The 24,801-nt window shown below is 38.3% G+C and overlaps 1 protein-coding gene across 6 annotated transcripts in view; it reads right to left on the reverse strand.

Annotated features, from left to right (window-relative positions):
* Positions 1-24,801, reverse strand: part of UBE3D (ubiquitin protein ligase E3D) — an 84,555-nt gene that overhangs the window by 39,816 nt on the left and 19,938 nt on the right. For 3 of the 6 annotated variants that reach the window (XR_005104891.1, XM_037391823.1, XM_037391822.1), the window contains exon 8: positions 19,575-19,744. Coding sequence is in view for 4 of the 6 variants with exons in the window: in XM_037391823.1 (XP_037247720.1) it covers positions 19,575-19,744 (170 nt within the window). In the remaining 2 variants the exon portion in view is untranslated. The other 3 variants (XR_005104892.1, XM_037391824.1, XM_037391825.1) reach the window with 3 other exon arrangements.

The raw sequence follows: 24,801 nt of genomic DNA on the forward strand, positions 1-24,801 counted from the left end.
AATTCCTTTGGAAAAAACAATACAAAACAAAACCCAACTTTCTTTACAGAATCACTGCTTCCCTTCTAAAACAAACATCTGCAGTCTTGTTCTAATGTTGTTTATTATACATCCTCAGTAGCTGGGAATGTTGTGTGGGTTTTGAGCAAATCTTCCCTGGGATCTATACTACTTGCGTGGTTTCCTAAACGAATGTGTATTTAATGTCTCATAAGAGACAACAAAGGGAAGAACAGAAATTTAAGCCACTGGTGTCCTTGCAATGAAGTGAGTAAGAGAAGAGCAACGTATCAAGGGAAGTAAGAAGACAGACGCTAATGATCTAGGGATTCACATGAAGGAGGGGCTTTTTCAGATTTATTGCAATGGACTGCAGTGGCCCACAACAGAAGCTCCATTTCTAAGTTTTAAACCTTAATTTTTTTCAGTTCATCACTATAGAAACAGGATGAAGTTTTATTTAACTGAACTTCTATACTTTAAGTAGTCTTAAGTACTCTCTCCTATAAAGCATTCTTATAAGAAATTTACAGATATATCATCCTTATAATAAAGTTACATCATATATCTATTATATAGTACGTAGACTTCAATAGAGTATACAGAATTATATATTAATCATATATATTCATATTATTACACAATTATGTGTATTTCTATAAATTAATATAAACAGATATAATAGCTGTATACAGAAGCATGTGACCATTATTAACAGTCTTCTGTCTTTTTTTTTAATGCATATTTTGAATGGAAAAAACTATGCAATTCTGGAGTCAGGTCAAAAAGAAGTTTTCTAGAAATCCGCTACAAAAACAATTCAGCAGGCTTAAAAATACCTTATTCTACAAAATGTAAGTCCTTCTTGAATTTCAGTGTGACACCATTTGAAAAGGACAAGTTATTTAATACTAACAGGAAAGGCTTATAATGAAAATTCAAATTTAACCTCAACAGAGTACTGTCTGCCCATTGCCATAATATTTTTCAGAAGGGCTGACATAAGAAGTATCAAATGTTCTTGTAATGTTTCAAAGGGCCTTTGAAGTAAAATTATGCTATTTGTTCCAATGAATGCTTCTGTGATTTAAAATAGATACTCCACACACCGTTTTCTCATTTCTAACTCCAATATGTAGCATAGATTGGACAACTCCTGCTAAAAAGTACATTAAAAGACAGTGGATTCAATTATTCTGTGTGCATTAGAAAACTGCATATGAATCGCAACTACACTGTTTTTATTTCTGAATTTTAAATTATTTTACTACTTCTTGACATGTTTTGATTATTTTGAACTATTTAAGGGAAGTCAGAGAAGTAAAAGCTGCCTATCTCAACCTGTAAAGTACAGGCCAAATTCTCTTTCTTTTGTTTCACACTAACCAACATTTTTATTAGACTCAACTGTCCTATATTAACTTAAACGTAACTACACTGGTTTTGGTACAGTTATTAAAAAATGCTACTAGCACGAATAAAAGCCTGTGAATAGCCCACAGAATTCAAATATTTTTTTTTGAAAGTGGTAAAGGGCAAAACAGAAAACCAAACAACAGTGTCAGTATATTGTGCCAAGGCAGACAAGGTTGTTTACAAGTAGATTATTCCTCTGAAGCACAGAAAGCTATCCTGACATAATGCATCATTTTGCATGGAAATAAATCTCGAGATTTTAATCCTGTCCAGGAGTATCTTTGCCCTGGAGCATATGATTTCAAAAGTAATACTCAACATACTTCTCCGGACTATAGATTTTTGGGTGTTCACCAACTGCTTTTCCACATTGCCTTCCCTCCTCCAGCTGGCTGCTATGCAATTTCAAAAGTATTAATTTTAAATTGCAAACCCTATCACCCATAAAGTATTTTCATTCCACTGCAAAACAGCACAAACTGTACAGTCTCTGCAGAAGACAAAACAGAATTTCAGCTGCAAGAATCACTGAAATAAAGCTTAAACATCCCATGGAAGGATTAGCAGGTGCTCATCTATTCTGCAACCTTTTATTTGAAGAGTCATAATATCTAAAAGGAACGTATGAAAAGCTAAATCAAGTGACAATGTCTAAAGCGGATTTACGTTCGATGGGACACCTAGATGTGTGGGACCACAAACACTTGCAAATGTACTAAACTTAAAATTCATAACAGTACTCAAACCATGCACAGATGGTCAGTGGGTATAACTATCATCTTTATTTAGTTTCAGCACCAGGTAAGCAAAAATAGGCTGACTGTAGAATGAAGAGAAAAAGGAATTTTAATTTTGCAGGAACTGACCTTGGACATAAAATCCCAAGCCTGCCAGGTACTTCCCAGGAAATGTTCTACCAGTAAAAGCACAGCGCGTAGAGTGGCAGCGACAGCTCCATCCACAGAGCCAACCCGTAACAGCAACTGCCTATGGGGAGAGAAATCCTTTCTTCATTCATCTGCCAGATTAAGAGTTTGTGGCAAAAGCTGAAGCTGTAAAAGCAGAAAACTGCAGCAAATCTTCATCAGTTACAATGAAGTTCTGCTTTAGAGCATCTGACCGAGGAATACAAGCTCATGGAGAAAACAGCTCCTGCTGGGCTTCTGATGCTCAAATATATAGACATAATACAAAGAAAACATGGCAGACAGAAGTCAACAGGTTCACGATGTGTTTCCTTGAAACTACTTTTTACAATTCCCTATGTTATTTTAGCCGAGCTGGGTGCAAGAGCAGAACTCACATATTAATTTATAAGTTCTACAAAACCAAGAAAAGCATAGGAGCTTGGCTCTTGCTGGGCATTGCCTAAAGTCTGCTGTGACCGTTCTTGAACATCCAAACTGTGCAGAATTGCTGGTGCAGCTCCAAAGTACAATGTAATTGCAGACTTCTCAGCAGCAAAGCAACATGGTCCCACTAAAAGAAGTGAATTACTCTCATAAAAACTGCATGGCCAATGCTTTAGAATGTGCTTCTTCACTTTAACCGCTGTGTTAAGGCTTTAAGCTGCAGTTTTTGAATGTCTTACTGCATCCCAGGTGGAAAGAATTCAAGTAATTTTTGAAAACAATAAAGATTGGATTGTTGTAGCCAGATCACTGCTGATAATTCACCATATTGGAGGACGGCACTGCTGATGGTCATCACCATCTAGACTGGCAACAGTTCTTCACTCTAGACTGCAGTTTTCTTGGATATGCCTACAACTCAGAATGAATGGATAGCTTTGCCTGCTCCTCAAAATACTTTTCTTCACCTTTAGCACCTCTTGATTCCTTCCTGGATACATCTTACTCTACATTAGAACAGATGGCTCATAATTTCCCTAATGTATGGCAATAACTGTAGACTACTGTGCTTGGGATGGATGCAGAGGACAGAGAGCACTGTGCTATTGACCTATGGCTAAAAGCCTGACTGGTGCAATCTCACTTACAAGGAGTATCAAATGTGAGCAGCAGCACCACTGACCTAAAAAGCCTCCCTTCCCAGCATGTATCAACCCAGTACTCAAATTCTGAGGTTACATCTCTCTTTTTTTTTTTTTTAATTTCTATTATTTATTTAACCTTCCAACACTTCAAGTATGTAGAAAAAAGAAGGGCCACTGCCCTGGCAAATGGGAGTAAGCAGCCTCTAATAACACTCATTTCCTAAAGGGCAGAAGTGCACAGTAGGGCTGTAGAAGAAAAAACTACTATGTAGAAGCTCCTTCACAGCAACCGCTGACGTCAATATGGCTACTCTACAGTAAACGCACAGTAATTCTAAACAGTGCACCCTTGAAAGATTTGTGTAGGTTCAAGGATACATTTCCAACTGTTCATGGGACTAGCGATGTCTGGTGGACCAGCTGCCTTCCTCAGCAGATTGTTCTTGTAACCATTGTTTTCAACCTACAGTTTTTTGTCATTGGGGGATTAACAAGGATGCCCTCCTCTATACAGCCACCTGTTTTACAGAAATTGTGTGAACAGTATCATTCCGACTGTTTATCTCCAAAATTGTCCAATGTATTTAAAAGTCAGGGGCAAGAGAAGGAGGGTGGGGGTAACCGGTGAGGCAGACAGAAAGTAGTTACACACATTTCATTTCCCCAGAGAAAGAGAACATTATTTGCCTCAGTGTACTTTTTCCGTAAACCAACCTCAAGAACTTACAGAACCTTATCAAAGGACAACTCTGCTTGTTACCTCTATTCACCTTCCTACTTGTATGCACAGTAGCCAGCATCTCCTGTACTTAGCCTACCTTCCCACCTGGAGACTGAGACAACAGGCTGCCTCTCAGCCCCTCCAGGCATCATGACACCAAGCAGAAGCCCCAAAGAAAACACAAAATGACTCTGCTCTCACCTGGGCTACACTTCCACAAAACTTTCCTACAGGAATGATTTTACAGACACTTTCCTCACTCCTTTCCCTCCCACAGGTTGGAAACTCCAATCAAAATATATGAGGAAGACTCAGGAGGAAGACATTTATCAATACGGGCATGTCCTGAGTTTTGAGTGCCCAGTTGCTATCAATAGCACTACTCTCCTGAGGTTTCTTTACAATTCATCCTGAAACTATAACCTTAATTTAAAAATGATCCAAAAGAGATGTTATATTGCAGAACATAAAACATATGGTGTCAAGTAACCTATCACAAATACAAGGATGCTTTACCTCAACAGAAAACTTGCCCATGTACAAATGCTACATTCAGCATCTGAGAATTACTTCACACCATGTAAAATGTGAAAAATTGATAAACAGGCAATCAAAAAGCCCAAATCCATCATTCAAAACAGTGGCATGGCAGATCAAATACAAAAAAAAAAATCTGAACTAGTTCAGAATGAAAGATTGCAAAAACCTCACCAGTGGTCTGCCTGGAGTCGTTAAGGGTCAGATGATTGCCACGGTGCTTAAGAAATAAAAGACTTGTCTCATTTGAAACGGCATTCAATTCGCTTCCATTCACCCCTTCAGTTCTCAGATGAGCAAATTATTCAAAGAGCAAATGCATAAGAGAAGTTTAAAGCTGCAGACAGAAAAGAACTTAGCTTTCAAATAGGAGCAAAACTTCTCATAATGAAAATAGGGGCAGTGAACCAAGCTGCACCACCTTAGCAAGGAATTTTATTAGTTATCTATTTCAAAAGGAACAAGTATCAGTGTCCAAGATTTAAAGACCACAAGTACCATTCTCGAACTCTTATAATAATTCTAAGCAGCACAAACACAAATTCAAGAATTATTTTATTTCAGCTTCTAATTTCAGCTGCGATTGACTTGTTTCCAGTTTCATCTGTTTGAAGTTCTCCTCTTCTCACCAAGACATTACTGAAGTCAGTCCAAAAATACGTGGGTCACTTGTCCAAAACAGCTACCAGATGATTTCTAAATTGGTAAATCTGATTAAAATATCTACAGAGTAGCAGCAACTGTGTTGTGTGCCCAGTTTCAATACCCATTATTGACAAACTCTAGAATCTCACAGATACTGCAGAAAAAAAAATATTCAAGAGAAAAAAGGTAATGGTTTGGGGCTTCATCAGTGTCCTGGTTTCAGCTGGGATAGAGTGAATTTTTTTCTTAGTAGCTGGTACAATGCTGTGCTTTGGATTTAGTATGAAAATAATGCTGATAACACACTAATGTTTTAATTGTTGCTAAGCAATGCTTACTCTAAGTCAAGGACTTTTCAAGTTTCCCATGCTCTGCCAGTGAGCAGGTACACAAGAAGCCAGGAGGGAGCACAGCCAGGACAGCTGACCCAAACTGGCCAAAGGGATATTCCATGCACTAGAATGTCATGCTCAGTATATAGATGGCTAATTTCTTGAGAGAAACAAAGAACATTTTAAAGTTTCTGGATATACAGATTGCTCAGATTTACAGAAGTGGAAATGTCTAAAGCAACTCTGTAACTTTGAAAATCTGAAACTTAAAACTTCCTACCAACCACACTATAGCCTCTTGTAAAATATTTTTCCTAAAAATATTAGTTTCAATTTTTATAATTTAATTAAATGGTCTAATTTTATATGAGATTTTTAATTTCCAAGCCCTTAGAAACACTTTAATTTCCTAGTTACTGAAAGAAAACAAGAGGGAGTTAAACACAAAGTACCTCATGAAATACATTCCATTTAATTCTCCTCCTATAGCTTCCTAGGAGAAGGCAGTAGGGGGACACTAAACTGAGGTCCCAACAGAGGTATACATGAGTAAAAATTACCTCACAGAGAAAGAACAGAGATTTGGGTGCTGAAGAATGAGGTAAAGAAATCAGCTTAATTGTACAGGAGAATTAATCCTCCTGTAAAGAATGAGACAGATCTTTTTCATCTTCTGTTTTTTTCTTCAGTGTCACAAGTAGTTTCCTTCTAACAATGATAAAAGTCTTCCCCTGCTGGTTCCTAGTACAGTGAAATGGCCTTAAAATTCAAGAGGTGCTGTCACTCCATTTTTCTTTTTATATTAGCGGTTAATAGTAACTTTGGCTTTGCAGTAAAGGGATACAGAGGAAAGATCCTTCATCCTTCTCTTCATGATTTCAGTTCTACGTTTATCAAATTCTCTTCATTTTAAAGTGCTCTGGACTGTCTGAAGAGCAGCTTTGCTCTGCATGGCTAAACATAGAGAAGTTTTTGTCTTTAACAAGGGCTTAGATAAATAATCCCAAGTCCCAGTGGGTCTTGTTAAAGCAACATCATAAATTTTTTATACTTCCTTATGAGTTTGGAAAAAAATATGTCTACGTATCAGTCTGAGCTCATGCTGACTAATGTGGCCTTAGGGAAGGGACTGCTGAAATTCAAGCGTCTAGCCATTAGAAATGAATTTATAGATCCAATTATGATAAATCAGCACAGGTTTATTAAGTAATGATTAATTTAAAAAATAATTAGTAGTTACAGCTGTAAATAGAAGACATGCAGAACCAATGCTTAAATGCTGTAAAGCCGGTGTAACCTGTTGTTTCCATGCACTGTGAGCACGCAAGGAGGTATTAGCATCACTCAGTTTTAGGTATTCAGTGACCTGATTGATGAGCAGGGATGAGATAGCTGATGAAGATACTGGTCCCAGCTGTTGACCCCGCCTGGAGATCTGAACTGCTCATCACTCATTTCCTAAACTGCCACCGTTCACAGTGCAGTGTCTTTAAACAATCCAAAACTGGCAACAATTTACCTTCAACCATATGCTCTAAACTGCAGCAGCTGAGGACTTGACTGTCAAGTGGCTCAGATGTCTGTGCTGCAAAAGGAGAGCAAACAGTTGGTACAGCTAAGACCATAACCAAAAAGCAGGGTTGGCTTAAACAAGACAGCTTAAGTTCCTCATCTAGGCAGCACAGGGAGAGCAGCAGTGAGGTGGTATCCTCCATGGGCGGGCAGCAAACGCAGTAAGCAGTGTCACATCCCCTTGTCTCGTTACCAGTGGTCATACTGCAGTCCCCAGTAAAGGCCCTAACCACAAACCAAGGGAGCATGGCATTAGGCACTATGTCAAAAATACGGCCCATAACCACAGAGCTCACAGCTCATCTATCACTTATTAGGACAGAGCTGCAGGTTGAACCTTCTAGGCAAATGATGTGAACTGTACTCACATTAGATGCCAGTATCTTCCCACCAGCTCTCTCCAACAGCCTACCTCTCACTGCTCCTCACCACTGCTGTCGGATCAACCAGCAGCCTCAATGCCAGCACCTAGTACCAGAGGGATGGTGTCTTTGATACACTGTGCTGTCCTAACAGTACCGAAATAGGTGTGCGTTCAGGGTCCTAGAGTGGCAACAAATAGTAACACTTACTTCCTCATCATAATCAAGTAGACAAGCAGAAAAGAAAAATTATTTTAAAAAAAGATCAAATTAAATCAAAGTTGAATGAACCAATCGTTTGTATGACCAGCGATGGCACAGTGCTGCTCTTGCCCTGTACTTACAGCTCTGGGTTCCCTGGCCACAGCATAAAGCACTTCCCTGGATGTTCTCATGCAGGTTATTCCTACCAGCTGTGCCACATGAAGATTTGCATATGCTTCATAAACCTTAATTCCCTTTTTAAGACCTATTATACCTAGCAGGAGGCCATTTCTGAAGTTGAAATGGATTTTCAGAACAATATAAAGATGAAAATGTTTTCTGGCCTCTGATTTTTAAACCTCTGGGTAAAACTAAATCACTTCCACAGTGCTGTTGATATTCCATATAGAAGTATTCACAAATACCAGGCACTCCAGAACACTATGCTTGAATCCAAAGGGAGAAGTTATCCTGCTGTACAAATAAAAGCTGTAATCACTGTTCACAAAAAGCTCTCTGCTTGCCGCTTTAAAGTTTTCTTTTTTCTGGTGTACTGACTTCAGAAGAGAAGGAAATTCAGTATTTCAAGATGTAAATACATGAACCTGCAGCAAAGTAAGGAATACCATGAATTACAGAACTGGTTGATCCTGAGAATTCACTGACAGCAAAATTTATTATTTCCACCCAATCAATCCAAACTATCATCAAACAAAAGCCTAATTACTAAAGTTAGAACTTCACATATGCCGTATCTTCCCCTTCCCACTGAAGCTGTAATTTTCCTGGAACAGTTTATTTTTATCATTGTTGTCTGTCTTCACTGATATGATTGTCCCAAAATTTGTACAAATGCTTACTCTCTGCAGTTATAACACAACACTGACATTAAAATATCAGGTGTGGCTACAAGTCAAATCCAACAAGCAATTAAATCCTAAAAAAAACCCAACAAACAAAAAACTCCAAAAAACAGCAGTCAAGAACACAGCCTCCTTTCTTAAAAATAACATTAAAGTTAATTCAAAAGCATAAACTGGCACAGCAATGTTTTTGACGTAGGTCACACGTGTCCAAACTACCTTATTTTACTACATCCCACAGCCCACTTTGAAACCTCACAGTAGACTCATTGCCAATCTGGAAAGATCAACTTTCCACTAGCCCCTTTTCCCTGTCCTCAGCCAGTATGTGTCCTCACATGTCTGTCAGGTTTCCTCTGTGCATGGAAATATTCCTCCACAAATCACCACTCCATCCTTCACAAAACTGTCCCTAGTTTTAACACCTCCTCTCCTCAGAACTAATTCCCAAGTTTTCCCTTTCAAGTGCTCTGAAGCTTTCCCCTTCTGTCACGGCAGAGATTTAACGGTGTCTGTACAACCCACGCTTACATCGATGGAGCCCTCCACAGCACTTGTGCAGCTCCTGCAGTCCTGCTGCTGACACAAAGCAGAGCTGGAGGAATCACACACGCCATCAGCCACCCTTCCGAGACAGCACTGTGGGGGCTGCACTGCGCACACACGTGTACCTTGATACAGTCAGATCAGTGAATCCAGGTTATTTTCGCTCTTTAATTTAGTTTTATGAGCTTTCATAAAATTTATGGATCAAGAAGCACGGAAACCTAGTCTCAGCTTAGCAGCACGAGGAACAGGAAGCGGAGACATACAGCCTGGGAGCTCAGTCCTGGACATGAGCAAGAGCAACAGAAGAAAACAGGAAGAGAGAGGGGATCTAGACTGAAGATTAAATCTAGATTTAGCCAAGTTAAGTCAATGCTGATGCAGGAGCTGATGTTACAGACAGACTAAAACCCAGCTTTGATGAAAGGAAGTAAAGTAAGCATGGAAAGACTGAGACACAGACACGAGCTCAATGAGAAGAGAAGCCTTTGAGTAGATGACCTTGTTCAAAGCCAAGGTACAGCAGCTGAAAGTAAGACAGCTGCAGATAAAGTACTATAAATCCTCTGCAAATAAAGTTAATTAGAACGGACTTTAGATGTAGGAGAACAACCACAAGTAAAGAAATAATGCCATAATCGGTAATTACTAAACTCTTGAATAGCAGCTCAATCAAGACCGTGGTACCAGTGCAGCTCTCCATGTACATGCAATCTGGTCACTGAAGAGCTTCCAGACAGCAAAAGAAATATGTTGAAGGTGAACTTCAAAGTCTTTTGGCAGGTCCATGACAGAGTTGGAAAACTGAACTACAAGGCATCTCCCATCCAGAAAGCTCATCTCCCTGAAAAAACAGCAACTGTGTCGAAGCATTCCTTTTTGCAATTCTGTTACACTTGATCTTAAAAGCAATTCTGTTTCTTGACAACATTATTCCTACTAGAAGGCTCTGCAGGAACCTCACTGCTCTGATATTAGAAAGCTTCAAATCTCCAGTCTAAACTTTTTCATAATCAACTATATCTGTACGTTCTCTCCAATTCCTACTGAAGGCAATCAGTGAACATTACCGTTATCTGGTATGCACTACTACCCTATGTTCTTGAAGCAATCTGCTGACTTATACTTTCATCAGACCTAACTGGTGACACAAGAAACTCATCTGGACAACTGTGTTAAATTCACCGGTCCTATGTGTAAAGGAGAGCTGCAGAGATGCCAAAGATGTCTGCAGAATTGCTATGTTGGGGGGCAAAAAACAGCTTCTCAGTAATCAATTTCTTCATGCACTAGCCAGTGAGTTTCATCAGTTTCAGAAAAACAAAATATAGTTTTCAATAACATCTCTCAGCTCAGCTCAGAGTTTGTATTTCTTAATCATCATGACATGCTTGAAAAATTAGAGACCTTTATAATATTAATGACAAGCAGCCACTTCTGTTTGAAATATGACAGCTGAAGAGCAGTTTGCAACACTAATATGCAAACAGCTGAAAACAGAAAGTAGAGACTATCAATGGATAGATTTTTTAGGTACAACTACAACCAGTAACCCTTACATTTGTTAAGAATATTGGATTCAAAATGCATGAAATCATTAAATATCTGATGGCTCTTCTTAGAGTCCCTTTAAGTCCCTCTTTCAGAAGATGATTCTTTACATTACCAGCATTAATTCCAGCTAGTCAAAACTATGCTGGATTCTCTCCCCAACCCCCCTGCCCCACTTAAAAGCTACTCCCCAGCTTCTAGAGGAGGAAGTTTAAAATCTGGGGGGAAAAAAGTGTAAAAAACACTTAGAATGCTTCAGCAGTGTTTTCCGTAGGCCACACAATTATTTCCATCACAAGACACCAACTTCAGACAAAAATGAATGAACACATGACATCGCTCAGCTACATTGCTTTGTGAAAGACACACAATAGTCGGGAAGCCAGTCAACAAGGAAAAAGAAATACACATGAAAGTGCAAATACCTCAACAATATTCAATAGTTCCATATTAAAATAAAACAGTTTTGGAGGGTTCAGAAAAATCATTGTCTACAGGGGAACAAAAACTGTGATTAGTTTAAAACACAACTTCTAACCAGTTCTGCTACTGATACTATGCAGCTGCTCGGTACCAGCTGAAAAGCCCCAGCTGCAGCACTGGAGACACGGACATCCTGACACACACGCCTGCAGTCATTTCCTTGAAGAGCCATCTTCAATGAGACATGGTAAAATTTTGCTTTCTCCAGGAAAGCCAGCGAAATCAGGGCCCACAGAAGCACTCGAGTTACTCCTGCACTCCTGCCTCCAGGCCTATGGGGAGCTCTGTAATATCAGAATCCAGTCAGTGTCACTGTGAAGTAAGGAAAAATTTGAAGGCTTAACAGGTATTATGGTAATGCATACACTCTGGGAAGAATGCAAACCAAATTTAGTAACTCTTTTAACAACAGACAGAAGGAAAATGGGCATGGTCAATCAAATAGCTCACTTCTGAGTAGATCTAATAGTCCTGCCTTCAGTAACTATTTGACTGAAATTCTAAAATTCTGCAAAAATTTATATTCCTGGAACACCACCTTCCACCTTTGCCGTCAGATCTCCTCCTCTTCTTCCTCAAACACTCATATTCACACAGGTACCACTTGTTACACCTATTAGTTGTACAAGTTACTTCATCTATAGCTTAAGGCTAGTACGCAGAGGAGCCAGCATGAGGACTGCCTGTTCTGTTTTGATGCTTAACAGCATTCAAAATAAGAAACCAACAACAATATCCAATTGTTGTCACACACAAATGGAAATATCCTGAACAACTTCACAAATTAGCCTTCCTTGGTCTCAAGTCATACACTCCCAATCTTCTTTAGCCTTACTGATTTAAAAAGTATTGCAAGTAAAATTAGCAGCCTAAATAATTTTGTTAATCTAAGTACTGTTAGTTTACACAGCCTGTCATGGAGAAACACAATAGAAACAACAAATGCTAAGTAATTTAAAACAGACCAAGATCCTAGAATTTAGTACATCAAGTTTTGAGGTTTAAATAGTTCTTGTCAGCATTCTGTCCAGCAGGCTTTTATAAGTTTTATTTTTTCACTCTTGGCTCGTTATCGGATTCCTGCCCACTCAAATGGATCCCGCATTTAAAAGACATTACAGGAGTTGAGTACTTACAGTCCCCGAGTGAACCTAACAGTCTCTCTAAGTCTGTGAGAAATGAAGTGTAAGCCTTTAAGTGAAAAGCTGCTATAGCTTGACATACGATTATGAATTTATCCCCAGCGGATCACTATTGCATTTAGGCTATCTGGCTTTCAAAACAGCAGTTTTACAAGGAAAGCAAAATGGGTATTTTAAATAGATATATATGTGTTATAGTAAGACCTGAACAGATGTGACATTGCTGACCCTCCAGCAAACCAGCCAGTAACTAACACCTAAATGTAATCAACAAGAATGCTGCATGCTGTAATCCCAATGCGAAGTTTAGGATCCCCATGTTCATCTTCCAGTAGGAAATCAGAATTGTTTACTAAAGCCCCAATCCCAAATCTAGAGGCAACTCACTGAAACTAGCAGGAGATCAGTTTAGAAGAGGTCAAAAGAGTACTACGCAGCAGTAGTGAACTTCTGGAACTTGCTGTTACAAGAGATTGTGGAGGCAGACACCACCAGTAAGATCAAAAAAAAAAATATTACTCAAATTGCTGGTCAGAAGACACACGAACAGATAGTAAAGGAAACAGGCACAGCTGTACCCTCCAATATCGTTAATACACCTAATTGAGCTGAGCAGTACGAAGAAGTGCTGGAGCTCACATACATGCTCTGTTCTAAAGAACACATCTGGATGTCAGAGGGAGGATACTGGGCTAGACTGTACACTGCTATGGCCCAGAACGGCGTTTCTTACATTATTATCATCCTATAAAAGGTGAATTAACTACCTGGCAATGCAGCTCTTTTACACTACACTTTTAAAATTAGTTTCAGATAGTCTACCTGCTTTTACTTCACAATTTTTTCCCATTCAGCTTGACATTGCTTTCATTTCCAATCCTGAGATTCCCAAAAGAGCTTAGCTAGAGCAATATGCACCACAGAGACACGAGAACTATCAAAATGGTGCTTACCTGAATTAAAGTGTTCTATAAATAAATACAAAGAATAATATGGAAAAAAATATACAAGCCTGAATTATTTTTTTCATTCTACCATATTACAGAATTGCAAATCCTAATTCAAAAGCGTATTAAATGTGACAGAACTTAATAGCATACTTATCTATTTTTTCTAAAAAATTAGAACATAAGAAGTAGCTAAGCAATACCACTTACAGTCATTTTCTTACTTTTACATTGCCAATTAGTATGTACAAAGCATTTAACACTTCTAATGCAGAGTACAACAGCAGTACCCTGCAAGAGGAGTAGTGACACACATCAGCATCTTTCACGCAATGTAAGAAGAAAGGCAGGCTATTCATCAGATTATTATCAAATGGCTAAGCGATTTGGGATTGTAAAATCCCTTTTTAAAAAAAACAGTCAGAATCCTACCTCTTCCAACTTCAACGTGGTGTCAACTCTTTTAACTTGCTTCCATGAAAGAATTCAAGAAAGGAAGAGAAAAAAAAAAATCTGGAACAAAACGATCTTTCACGATCAATTTATAATCATACCCACTCATTTAATCATTCCAGAAGTTTATTATACTACAGAAATCACCTTAAAGAAAGCACAGAACAGTGAAACATTTGTCACTCCTCAGTCGGTCAACTCTTGGTCTGTGCACTCCCATGTGTTTTCTACAGGCAAGAGTTACTGAAACACTATGAAAAGGCATTCTATTTCAGACGTACAAAAAATCAGTGAAACAGGACACAGTTTGGTGCTTTGATGAGATGTGAATTACTCTAGAGTTACATACAGAATAAAAGCCATTCTTGGGACAAATAAACAACATTCTGGAAAATATCAGTAACAGCTTCATAAACAGCTCGCTATACACTGACTGTAATAAATTCACTGGGACTCAAAACCTCCCGGTTTTCAGCCACAAACTGAATTTGCTAGCTTATTCTGTCCCTCTAAAGCTAATAAAACAAACAATTTCTGCATCATTTTTCAACTCTCAAATGATAAGCAGCAGATTCTTACATAGGAGAAGGCTCCTGCAAAACCTGTAAACCATTCAGAGAGACTCTAGATGCATATGAGAAATAAAAAGCTACCAATGACTTTTTGACAAAGCTTTGCCTAGCACACACATAAAGGGAAAAGTGTAATCTCCTTTAACTGTACCTTCACATATATTTTCTGAGATCAAGTTATGGTTGAATTGCCATGTAACTGTATTTTCAATTTTCTTCATACATTTTTATGACAATCTCACTTCAGCAGTATTTACCATTATCAGTCCCAGCAGTCAGGGTTGTTTGCATAAGGTGTTATTTGCCAAGAACCTGATAACTTGAAAGGAAGACCTCTTCTGTCTGCACAGCAGATTCAGAGGTGGAGAAAAGTGGAGGGAATCAACTTAATCACATACACATCTTCCATAAATATCTAAGTAAGAACGGAGCAGAAAATGCATGGGCCATCCTTCTGTAATGGGACTCAACGACACCCATAACATACTTTTTTCATAGGTGACAAAAAGAAATGACAGCATATATTTTCAACTAATTTGTTGTAGAACGATTGCTCACAAACCTCCCGCAAGGGTTGGAAGCCTAACTGCAGACAACCCCATCCAGAACTCGTGCTATCACACACCTAAGTGTTTCCAGCCCTCTTTAACAGCTGAAGGAGTAAGATACAAATCAACACAAAACTTAAAGGCTACCTTCAGGAAGATCAGAGGAATAGGGCTCTGCAAGGAGAAATGCCAAAAGCTACACTATAAATAGCATGTCTGGATATACCTAGCCATGTCTTAACTTCACAATAACTTAAAAGCTACTGAATGTTCTTAAGCAATGCAGTCTAACATACAGAGAATACCCAGCACGCAACTGTTACTAATTCATTGCCAAAACAAAGGTATATGGAGAGAGGCTCCTCATGACATGTTCTTAGTTAGGTCCTACTCCACATCTCAGTTGCTCTCCCAGATACTGGAACAAAAGAGATGCTTCTTTCATTTACAGACAACATGAAGCTGGGAAGGGCCATCAGAACACCACATGTTGGAAATCACAATGGCCACAGCCAACAGAGAAGGTTCTGAACAAAATTAGGATGTAATTTGACAAAGGCCAACTGCACAAAACCAGAGGAAGGCTGCTTATTAGACTGCAATCTACCAGAAAGGATCTGCTGGTCAACACGGATCAGCAAATGGAACATGAATCGGCGTGTTGTCAATAAAACAGTAGATGCCATGCAAGGGGTAATCACCTTCTCAGAAATGTTCAGCCTAACTCAGAACACATTTTTGTTACAGCAGGATCGGCCACCTCCAAACAGCTATAGCTCCAAAGAGGTTAATTATCACTGCAGCTGGTAACACTCAGCAGCCAGTAACGAACCGTGAACATTTATCCTACTCAAATGTTTGTTTCCTTTGCATTGTTAACATTTAGAGTAATCCTGAATGTAAGGTATGGTGAAGGACAGGCCAGTGATTTACTGGAGGAGAGTTTCGCTGCTCGCTGAAGCATGGTGGTGTTCACAGAACATAATTCCTAGTTTAAGGGGAAAAAACACTTCCGTATCTGAGCAACAGAAATAAGCATTATTTTAATTATGAAGAATTGCAAAACTGTGCCCTGAATAAAGATGGAATAAAATGAGTTTTGGAGTGAGACTGTACATTTCTCCTGACATCCTAGAAGTCTGGAAAAGACAGATCACATATAAAAGCTACTACGGGCCCTCCAAGAGAAATACTCAACTGCATCCAAAGGAATCTAGACCGAAGGGTTACTTCAAACAGCAGGTGCCTGAATGTGAATTTAGGCAATCCCAGCTAGGCTCTCTCTAGCAGAGGCAGCTTGCCAGGGGAGAGTTTCACAAAGCCCAAGACCTTAACTGGTACGATGGAACCATGTATTTATCTGACAGTAAGTAGACTTATGCTTGTGTAAGTAAACTAAGTACAGATTTTCTTTCATTTCTTCACCCCCGTTTTACAAATGTGTGATTATGTTATTATGTTTAGATATTACAAATAAACACTTTTATTTCTAGATTACCTTAATCTGTCTTAACCTATGGCCCAGCTACTAAGCACAGACTCCAGTGTCCAAAGGTAAGAAAGGCGCTTCCCTCCCATCACACAGATCAGATTCTGCCACTTCAGGAATCAGACAGAACCTGAGTGTACCCAGTGACTTGCAACAATTGAAAAGGCTCTCTGACATGTAACAGGGTATTAGAGTGCACGCTTATCCCTTGCAACCGTTGGGGTCTAGGTCACAAGCAGACCTGTTGACTGCTTCCTGCACACGAGGTATCCTTGCTTACTCCCCACTTGCAGGGAGAAGACCATGGGCTCTCAAACCTTTGCATTATTTCAAAGGCAGGTGTGTGTGCAGAAACAAGCAAGGTAAGTATTATAATTATTGTTGAAATGTGGGCATCTAAAGCATTTGGAACCTGTGCTACTCAAGAAATCAGACACGTCGTTCAGAATCCTTGAAATAATATTTGAGATCTAAACTCAAACACATTGCATTAAACAAGCTACGCTGGTTTTGATATTTTTGGTTCTGCTGTGTTTACATTCCTGTAATACAGAAAGACTTCAGACTTACTGCACAGATCCAAGCAGTACTTCAACCCAGCTAAGAGATGAGTTAGTGAAAACATACTGAAGTGCTAATGTCCTTTTTACTGTTCTTTACTAGAAATATAAAAATGGGAAAACAATTCTAAACCAATAGTTACTTCAGTTTCTGAACCTTAAAAAGAACCCTCTGTTCTTTCTCTTCCATTGTTGCACTTGTCCAGGGACTGCACAGGGAAGATGTCAATTACTGTCAGAGGAGAATTAAAACCTCACTTGTGCCTTCTGCTCACTGCAAAATCCTAAAGATAAATAGAAAGTAATCTTCACAAACAAGTGATTCGTAACAAGTCTGTCTGGGGAACTGGAAAGAACTGACTATAATCTCAGTAAAATTCCGCCGCTGAGAACTCTATTCAAGAAAAGCATTTATGAATGCTAGGTAAGTGACTAAGTAGATATGACTTCTAGCTAAATAACACATCAAATATATAACTCATAACTCAATGTGTGTTAATGTAATTACATGTTCTCAGTGATAAAGAACTGAAACTTGAAAGACAAAACTGTAAGTTACACTTCTGTAAGAGTTCCCTTACCACTTCTGTAAGTGCTAAGGGAAGTATTCATTTTAGAACAGGTAGTGATTCTTGCAATATCTCCCACTCTAAGAATAAGTTTAAATGATAGTGTTTTAAGATGTGTTTTGGATCACTAAATAACATTTAGATCACAAAGGTTTCCCAATGCCAGCTTCTGAAGCTACTATATTAGTAAAGGTAATTGTCCTCTTCCATGAATAATGTTAATTATGCATTATGACCTTTTCTCTGACTACTAGAATTTTGCATTCTCTCATGTCAAGAGTTAATTTCAGTTATTCAGTATTGGATCTGTTTGAAAAATGAAAGGATACACTTGGCAACATTCAGGATAAACGCTATGATGAATCACATGTTCTTGTAAGGTGTGTTTTTCTCCTACAAAAATATTTAAATTCATACGTACATGGTTGCTTGTCTGAGACAACATTTTTGCTGTACTTTTATGAGGTCTTGGGCTATAAATTAGCTGCATACGAACTGAATCTGGAGGGAATGTCTTCTAAATTTTAAATACATCTGTACATAGTTAGATCTGTCATCTAGTTTCCAAGTGTTTAAAGGAAAAACAACAAAACCAAACAACTGTTTAAGTGTGACCTGTACAAAACCAATGCTTTCTTTTCTATCACTGCAGAAACAAAAGCAGAAAATTATGCTAAAATCAGATTCCATCACCTGCAAACATTGGACCCACTGCTTAATCAATATTCTCTTATCTTGGTTCTCCAGCAGATGAAGGCTTTAACATGTTAGGCAGTGTATGCTTTTCATAATGTAGACTGCAAAGCTTGCTGAAATCAAATGCTTCCTTTATGAGAGCTCCAGTTGACTTGGGCACATCCAAGAAAAACATTTATATGGCATTATATTCAACCACCTTCCTTGCCTCTTCTCTCTTCCCTTCTCTCAAGGCCCTGTTTCTTTTTGAACTAATGCCACCACTGGGCTGAAAGCAAGTTAAAGCTAAACACAGAAAGGCTAGATAACTCAATGAACTTGCTGAATCATATCAAAAAAGGACTTTCCTTTTGAGGATATGCTACATGCTGAGAGTAAGCTATACTGATACAACATTACTTATGTTATTCTGCTAGGCTACATGCACAAGTATATTTTAACAGAGACATTGTTAGATGCATTGTCCATGTATACAAAGATGATTATTATGCTAATTTACTGAGACCCACCAGACAACACCTGTAGTGCTGAAGATAACTTGGCTTAAACAGACAAATTCCAGTCCTGTGAACAGCTCTTTCTCTTGCAAAACAAAGCATAATTTTAAGGCAAAAAAGGTCAAGACTGAAGCTGGAACAGGGAGGTAGGATTTGCTGAACTATTAACTAGCCACCTCTACCCTCTTGGCTTCAGCTGTACCAGAGGTCCAAATTCTTTACTGTGCGAGTGCAGAGAGGGTTATTCCCATAAATAACTTGACAGATGAGATCATATTTTCACACAAAACCCAGAAATTGAAGGCGAAGAGGAAGATCTAGTTAAACTTGCACAACATTCAGGAATCAGCCCATGCTCCTTACCTCCCCTCAATTTTTCCTCCTCCCTGAATTATATCACCTGGAGCTACAGCTGCAGGGTGGCATGGTCTGAGACTATATGGCCAGAACTCACCCATTGTCCATGGGATTCCTAGCACCACCATCCTTCCAGCTTCTGCCAAGAGCTGGAAAAATGGCCAAGCTCTGAAAGTTAACACAGGGGCGGGGGGGAATGCACAAACGCAAAAGCAATTACTCTCCTGTGTAATGGAGACAACTTCCATTTGTATTACATACCTAAGTTATCTACAAGTGCCCCTAGAAACAACATAACTCTTTAGTGCAAAAACTTAACAACTAGATTTTCTCCAAATACCAAATATGATTCCACTATTCCTCTGGTGCAGAGAGAGGGAGGGAGGGAGAGAGAGAGAGAGAGAAATTGTATGCCATTTGAACAGACTGTCCAAAGAACCTCAAAAAAATATTGCTGGTCTGAAATGCAATACAAATCAAAGATCAGAACCTGAGGTCAGAAAAGGCTGTACTTACTCCTTATTCCTGCTTTTAATGCATGGCTGGTAAAGGACTTTGACAGCATTCCAGGTCCCCACTGGTCCAGAGCTAGGCATGAAAATATCTCCAAACAGTGTAAAAACACTGTGGGAAGAGGAACTTCCTGAAGACTCCACTAGCAATGTGTCAGAATTTAAAAGCCACATCTAGAAATGAAGAAATAATTTATTTTACTGTAGTTTACATCAATTTCAATTTGTTCCTTTACTCTGATCCTAAATCAACTGATACTAAAGCCATATTCTCACAAAGTTTCTAATAAAGTGTTAAAAAACATAAGTTCATGGTTGATTATTCACACAGTCTGCAGTTTCTAGTAGAGAAAACAGGTTAATACAATAAACTGATGTCTGATTTATCACAGTCACTCACTCTTAAGAACATTATTTCTGTGAAGCTGCCTCTTTTTGTGGCTGCAGCACATACCCTTTGCTAGTAACAAAAGAAACAGTCCCATGTTGTCTGTTTCACTACCAAATGGATTATTTCTCTAATTTCATAGGTTTTTAAGAATCAGTCGAGCATATAATGTTGAAAAACTGAGGGGTAAAGACAGGGAACTGAAAGATTGCCCACTGGAAGTGCCAGAAATTAAAGTTTTTTAGAAAAAGCATGACAGTTATGACTGGATAGAGCTAAGACATGCAAGGAAAAAGACAGCAATTAATGTGGTCTAAAAGGAAGACTGGGATTTAGAAACAGTTGTAACAGACCTTTACTTGGAAAATAAATCTTTATCAAACTTGCTAATGGGACTGGCGCTCTTCAGCACTACATGTTCACAGGAATTCACAGGATATTTACTGGAGACAGTTTTGAGAAAACTGAACTTTTTGCATCACATTATGGATCTAATTAAATCTTTGTGATTGTGCATCAGTATTCCAACTTGGATTCGGGGCTTTCATGCTAAGCACTGCACGAAAAAGTCAGGCTTTTCTTCTAATCACAGCCTGCAGAATGAAGTGATCCAAGTTACCAATGGAAATCAATTTTTACAAGTCCTGAGCCCATATGAAATGTTTATATATGAAAAATTTAACAGAGAAAACAGGATTTATGCAGTGCTGCTCACTAGAGTAATCTTCTGCTTCTCATGACCTAATCAGCTTCAAGTAAAACGTGATGTTAGGTAGCAGACATACGATGATATCCCCTGTAGGGGGAGAAAACCATTGTTAACAGGACACACAGTATATGTCATAATTGAATGTGACAGTCACAATTTATCAGAGCCCAAGGCTCAGAACATTACAATGGAAGCTTCATAAAAGAGGAATGAGATATATTGATAAAGATGTCTTGGGAGGAGATGGGAGGAGGAGAATCACTTTAGCATATGCACATAAATGATGACAAGCAACTGCACTTGGCTTAGGAAGTGGCTGTTCATCAGTTTCGCTCTGGTAACTCACTGTACACACCCATAGCCGAAACTGCAAAATATATCTCATTAGTCAGGACCACTGCACACGATGCTTTAAGCCAAGTGTTGAAGAGATGTTGAAGAAAATGGGGAAAAAAGAGAAGTGTCTTGTACATACAGGCCACTGCCAACACGCTTAGCTTTAACTAAACAGAGTTCCATCCTTTTGAAATTATTAACACTTCCCTGTGAAGAAGCCCCCTGGGATGCTTTTCAGAAAGGGGAATATCCTTCAAACTACTCTAGGAAACAATGCAGCAACAGCTGTCTGCTCCTTTCAGAATCCTTCTGCAGCTTGCTTTAGAGAAAGCGATCAAACCATTTCATTTGCATGGTCCATCTGAAATGTACTTCCTTCTACCACAAGCGTTGATATGTGGCGTCTCACAATAACATTCTACCGCTTGTTCAGAGTATGTCTTTGTCTCAACAGCAATACAACAGATCTGTATTAATAATTTAGTACACAATACAGAAAAAGCAAATGAATCTTTGTGGGTGGAAAGACACTTGGCCATGAAAAAATCAACTTCTGAAACTACATTTGCTTCTTCAGGCAATCATTTTCTTCTTCTCCTCTTGCGTGAATTATTTTTTGATCTTGCTTTTGGTCTGAATGAACAATCACCCACCAAGATTTGGTGAGTTGACTCAAAGCAGTTTAGACATGAGACTTCTGGCTAATGTAGTTTCAAATTTTGATCTGTGCTTTCAACTAAGTTACTCAAAATGTAATCTTTCCTTCCTCCCTACCACTCTGTACAGCAGAGCCTGCACAACCAAATCCCTTTCATGTTAACTCCAGTAATAAAAGAATCTCTACAGAAAGATAGAAATATAAAGTTTAGAATCCATTCATAGTGTGGATTGATGACATTTTCTGAAATGACAGCAGCAGGAGAAAGCGTTTGGGTTTTTTGTTGGTGGTTTTCTAGTTGTGTTGGTTTGGGTTTTAGATCATCTTGTCAATAGGTTTCAAAGACGTTCTTATGAGAAAAGCTGAAATCTCAGTTACACTTCGTGATATTTGATTCAAACAGGTGAAATACTATGATTTACATTATGTGATCAGTTTCCTAAAACCTCAACCTGTGTCTGCAGCATCAATTTGTAGACAATCAGACATCAATTCAAATTTAACATGGCTAAAGAAAGCTGTTCTTCCTTGTTAGTTCTTTCTTAGCTATTGCAAACATTACCATTACTTAAATCATCCCACAGGTCAATAATGCAAACATCTTTCATTACAGCTTCCTTGTCCTCACATTCAGGCTGTTAGATAAAGATGAGGTTTCCTCATATTACACAAAGAATAAAGCTAAGAGACCTGGGTAGTTAAGTCTCAACAGGTACTCATTATCTCACATCTTGATGACTGCAACATCCCCCTCTCCAACTGTGACAAACGCAAACTTGTTCTGCTCATGCCCTCCAAGACATGATTCAAGAACCAGTATCTGATTGACAGGTGTCTCTCATTTTGTTACGTATTTATTTTCCTGGGATATATTCCCACTCCCTCTCCATTCATTCCTGAAATACAAGCTGCCTTACTTTCAAAGCACTTTACAGCTTAATCTCACTCCAAAAAACCACCTTTTATTCAGTACTGCAAAACTGGAGTGAGTATTCAAACACTCCAAACTATCGCACACCTTTTTTTGCCATATTTTCAGATACGTTTCTTTTGGGGTTTTATCAGGTTCATCACGTTCATAGGATAAATTCCCTATATTAATCCAGAAATCTACTTATTTACCTCTTTCAAACCTATCCTTTTTTATAAGTACAGAAAAAAAATTACTTCTATTAAGATGTTGCTATGCTGACCAATAATGTACCATTTTGCTTGTGTTCTCCTATATCACTATTCGCTTGCTGTCCTCACCTTATTCTCAGCTTGTAAGTCATGCAACTTCAAGGTAGGGAACCCTTCAACAGTGGAGCGCAGCAAGGAGGCAAGTTATTCATCTTTTAGAGAATGTGAAAAGGGCAATGACACAGTTAGGACAAATACAGAAATCTGTATATGCCATCTTTTTTTTTTTCCTGGGAGACTTATTTATTGTCATCCTTTAAATAATAATTATAAAAAACCCCACAACATAAGCAGTATACAGCTTTCAGGAACTTGGTTATCACCAACTTAAACAACAGAAACTCAGTTATGATATCTGCAAATAACATAACTGGTAATGTCAAGTGATATACACAGAGGAAATAAGTATATGTAATATTTGTATGTTAAAAAGAAAATCTAAAAAGACTTGTGAGAGACCTTAACATTAATTACCTTACACACAGCCTAAGCTGTGTGTATTCATGTATGTAGGCACAACTGTGAAATAGGATCTTGGGCTTATTGTCAAAACAAGTGGGATAGCTGGTCCATGATGCATCAGTGTGTACTCACAGCCTCAAGCACCTACATTTTTTACTGTTTAGCTGTTTGCAACATTAATATAAACAATGCTCACATTACACTTGTGTCCACAAGGCCTCTGAGTCCTAAGATTTAACCCATGACTCCAGAACAACTGTTGGTGTGTATATAGTACCTAGAACCTCACCCTGGGCGTGAGTAAGGGCTTTCAGAGGTTAAACACAAAAAAAAAATACTAAAACCTCACTAATAAAAAGGAAGGATGCCAATCAGAAGCCAAACCCTATGCTAATTCAGCCTGCTCCTCTAATCAATACATTGGCAAAAATGCAACTCAGATTTAGGAGTAATGGCAATCTGCTAAATAAGGTGATTTTTCTGTTAGAAAATAACCTGTTCATTCTATATAAGCTACTAGACTTAAGCATCAGAATTTTAGGTGACTTGGAAAAACATATGCTACAAGGGAAAAATCACAATTTTTAATGACTCCTCAATTAGATTACAAATACTGACAATTATGAGTCTGCTCATGAGACCTTACTTTATCATCACAGAAGTATTTCTCAGTGGTTGCATAGATGTTATCTTGGCACTAAGATTTATTTAAAAGCAACATACATACACTTACCTCAGAATCTGGATGTTTGGAAATCACAGAACTTGGACAATGTGTATGTAGGTTTTATTTATTAATATATTTATTTAATTAGATTGCCTCCCTCAACAAAGTGCATCTATAAGTTTATCCAGGGCAGGAATCCACAATCATGTATTCCTTTATCTTTGTGTCTATGAATTACTCACACAAACTGCAAAATTACAAACTCCTTGCCTGTATCTAGTTTGTGAATAAAAGGTTATACCAAGTGCATAGTATTAAGATAATTCCAGACCCAAATTCCTATCCATCTTAACAGTTTGAGGAATTTAGCTGTCACTATTTAAATATCAAGTTTAACAGCATTAGAACATTAAGTATAATAGGCAATTTTATTTTTGTTTACACTTCACTTTGCAATGCAATGTACTGACTACATTAGAAGTCTCTGCTGACTTAAGACAATATTTGTGAAAGATGCTATACAATTTGATGAACTTCTGGTGATTAATGACAAGACGCAGTGGACCAAGAAGATGAGATACATATTATAAAGTAAAAACTTGAGTTTTCCATAATTTCTGAATACAAAACACAGTGTTATTTCTGTGCTACTTGTGATGCACCTGTAGTACTTTCACTTCTATATTAATAGAGACAATTTCCATATGTACATCTACTTAAAATTAAAAACAGCGATAAATTTCTTACTTGAACAGAATTCTTCAGAACTACTTCAAGAATTCGAATTTCTTAATTTTCTTTAAATGTACAATCATGAGCAGCATAAACA

The sequence above is a fragment of the Falco rusticolus genome, chromosome 6, assembly GCF_015220075.1.
Source record: "Falco rusticolus isolate bFalRus1 chromosome 6, bFalRus1.pri, whole genome shotgun sequence".
NCBI classification, from domain to species: Eukaryota; Metazoa; Chordata; class Aves; order Falconiformes; family Falconidae; genus Falco; species Falco rusticolus.